General features: G+C 40.4%; 1 protein-coding gene across 1 annotated transcript; it reads right to left on the bottom strand.

Annotated features, from left to right (window-relative positions):
• Window positions 1–1,388: 1,388 nt before the first annotated feature.
• On the bottom strand, window positions 1,389–3,074 carry LOC130945690 (exocyst complex component EXO70H1-like). Its single transcript, XM_057874392.1, has one exon. It carries the CDS (start codon window positions 3,072–3,074, stop codon window positions 1,389–1,391), a length of 1,686 nt encoding a protein of 561 aa, XP_057730375.1.
• Between the last annotated feature and the right edge of the window lie 570 nt (window positions 3,075–3,644).

The raw sequence follows: 3,644 nt of genomic DNA, 5'->3' as shown, positions 1-3,644 counted from the left end.
TTCTATTCTTAAAATCATTTTAGTTTCTTAATTTTTGTAAATATATTTACACGCACGTACAAACACTATACAATAAACAAAGCTTTATCTTTTTTTTTTAAATGGTTGATAACAAAAAAAATATGGTGAAAACTCAGGTGACTTCACGTAAAGTTAATATCTAAGCGCCGTTAAATAAAAATTTAGTCAAATCAGTCAATTCATCTAACGACTCTTAAATATCAACTTCACGTAAGTCGACTGCATCTGAATTTCTTTGTCTTTCTAGTATTACAGCTCATTTTTGTGGGCACTGGACTCAGGGTAGCTTTTTTTGTTTTTGGGTATTAAGGACATGATGGTAGCTACTCTTTTGTTTGATGTGTTTTCGCTACTAGGTTTGCTTGACTGGATCCATCTTATTATATAGATGCCTATCAAGAGATCAATAGATCATTCTTAGCCCTATCTCTAACAGACAAATACATTATTTATTTTTTGGACACGTTCAGACAAATTCATTAAAAGATGAATTGTTGTTATTCAACTCTTTTGGGTTAGACTTACAAAGTGCAACGAAAAACTCTTTTGGGCCTATATGATCCATTCAATTTCTTGGATCAATAGACTTAAAGTCGTGTATTTGTGGGCTAGAGCCAACTACTATTTACCTTTCAATGACCCAAAAAAAGAAAAGCTTGCCGGCTTTCAATACATAGAAAATTGACCATGAATCCTTTTGTGACAGGTTAATATATAGAATATTTATATTTTCAATATATTTTTCCTGCGTTACTTTCATATTTGTGACAGTTGTTGTTTCGATCAAGGAAAGCTTAGTGCAATTTGATTTGAATATCTTATATAGCAGATGAAAACGATGAAGAACCTTTAATTTCAACAAACAAACAGAAAGATAAATAAATAAATAAAATAAAGAATATGCAGAACAAATGAGAGAGATTCATTGCTCATGTTATTGCTGCAGAAGAAATATCCTAATCGCCTTCGATGCCTTGAATTTAAATGAAAGAAATCAGGTCACACAATACCTTTTAAACTACGTCTTTTTTGAAAAATACATGTAAGATCATTTATTAGTGTCTTATGATAATATTGTTCATAACATTACAATCCATTCAAGACTATATATATACCTTGAATAAAGCAATGTATCACCAAAAAAAAAAAAAGAACAAAGTCATTCTAGCATTATTATGTCTGTTGTAACTTGTAAGCATCTCAATAATTGGATGCAACATAATTAATTCTATACTCCATGGTTTCCACTGTACCCCACATAACTCTCTAAGTCTCTATGCAGATTATACACCTAATTAACCCCTCATCCTACTATTTGCATCAACAGAAAAATGAAATATTAAAACAAATGACGTGGAACAAGCTTGCTATCGAAGAAAAGAAGAAAAATGGGTAGTAATGCTGCACGGATCTTCAACATCATGCAAAATAAAAGAAATATGATTCTGCAAATCATCGGGTGAGAACGCTATAAACGAATCCGACCCGACCCAATTCGTCTCGTAGAAATCCCGGTACTTAGGCACCACCTTCGAAACTACCGATTTCTGGATATCATCCCGCAGTTTCAGGTCAGGTGCGATCCACGTGGACTGCATCTGGCACGCTTCCTGGAACGCCATATTGAAGATATGGAACTTGGCGGAAGCTTCCGCCAGTTGCATCGCCGCTTTTGGATTCTCCGGCAGAGACATCTCCACCATGCTCCACGCCATGTTCACGTACTTGGATGCGTATTCCTTCACCTTTTGATCATGACTCGCGAGCCAATCGTCGCCCAGGATGGAACCTAGTTTCGAGTTCCGCGCCTTTGTGACCACGTATTGCATGTTGTTCGCAAGAAACAGGTAACCCAGCGCCACGTTCTTGTAGAGCTCTGCTTTTCCGTCGATCTTGCAGAGCAGCAGAAGAATCTCCCACGCCAGCCGCTCCGCCAGCTCCGGAGGCGCTGGAGTTTTCGCCGCGAGCTTCGGTGTCCGGAAGTAGGACTCCGGCATGGGAGTCTTTGGCGAATCGATGAGTATGTTGGTGAGCGCGTCGCTGTAATCGGCTAGGAATGAGATGTAGTTCATGGCGTAGCGAGTGAGCGGGTGGATCCTGCCGCTGGGGACCGGCGTCTTTGAGGACTCCTTCGTAATCGCCGATTCGAAGGCCGATAACGTTGCTCTAACGGCCTCGCCGATTTTCATATGTGAAACTCCGACTTGTAACCTTACGCTTGAGGTTGATTCGTATGAGAATATCTCCTTGATTTTAGGCCAATTTTGAGAGAGTGCTTCGTAGAGATCGAGTAGTCGGAACATTTTCTCCGGCGTTTTCTCGCACTTTGCTATGATTTCAGGGAACAGAAACAACATTTCGGCACCGTCTTTGCAAATCTCCGCGAAGCAGGACTCGACTACGGTCGTGTTCTCCGAAGAGGGAAAGATTTGGTTAATGAGACTCCTCTCGCCGGGAAACAGAGCTCCGACGGCGAATTTGACGGCGTTGAGCCAGGTCTTGATCTTAAAATCGAACATCTCCCACTGCATCTTCTTCATCTTAGAGAGTCTAGGCTTTTCCACTCCGAGATTCTGCAGTGCCTCAGTGACATTGGACTTTCTGACCTTGGTGTAAATCTGGACGCACTCTTTGCCATATCCAGCGAAGAACATACACTCCACGATTGCCTTCAAATCCTCCTTGGCAGCAGCATGGCGAATATTATCATCGTCAACATGGTCCCTAATCTCAGCTGATACACGATATAACTCTCTCTCGAGCCTGTTCATGGCGACTTGCATCAGGGAACAAGCCTCGACGAGCCGGTCCGAGGAGGAATCCAGTGTGAGGAGGTGTTGCATAGCGGAATGTAGATTTGAAACGGCGTTAAGGTACCGTTTGGCTTCCTGGCGCGTGTTAGTGAAGAGAGGAGTTGAGTCTTTGTTTTCGCTGCCGTTGGGAAGTGGGTCCCATTTGGCTATGATGGAGCGAGCGTTTTCCATACTTAACGATGTTTCCCAGTTAGAACCCTCCTGGTGGTTAACGATGAGCAATCCCTTTCTAAGAACCATTTTTTTGTTTTCCAGAGAAGACGAAAAAATAGGATTCTGAATTAATTAATTGTTTTTGTGTTTACAGGGAACATAACTCAATTTGGTTTTGGAGAGGGTGTGAGACTGAGGGGAGGGGTATTTATAGAGGAAAAGTGAAATGGACTAAATCCATTGGAGGTAGGTGTGGGCTGTGGCTTGTAAAGAAATGAAAGCGACTCGCAAACGCGGTAAATACTATAATCTGATAACGACACAGAGTGTGGAGTTAAAGAGTTCAGCTAAGTATCTCATTAATCACAGCTCATGTCTAATTTGGGTAGGATTAGCTTGGTTCATTCTAATTATCGTGTTATAACTGTTCTATTTTATTTGGGAATTTCTGAAACGGCTATCCAAACAACGCGCAATTTTAACACTACTTATGGTAAAATTACCTACTTTTTAATTCTTGACAGCAAATGTATAGCAACAACTCAACAAGCCTTTGCTTTTACCTAAGGCATAAACGAAAGTAACAAATAAAACAAGCATATTGTTTATCATAAATTTTCAAAAGCAGTGTGCTGAAAATGAATTCTTGTTCCTAAG

This window comes from Arachis stenosperma, chromosome 8, assembly GCF_014773155.1.
Source record: "Arachis stenosperma cultivar V10309 chromosome 8, arast.V10309.gnm1.PFL2, whole genome shotgun sequence".
Lineage (NCBI taxonomy): Eukaryota > Viridiplantae > Streptophyta > Magnoliopsida > Fabales > Fabaceae > Arachis > Arachis stenosperma.
Note: the sequence above shows the minus strand (reverse complement) of the source record. Positions and strands in the feature narration are given on the sequence as shown.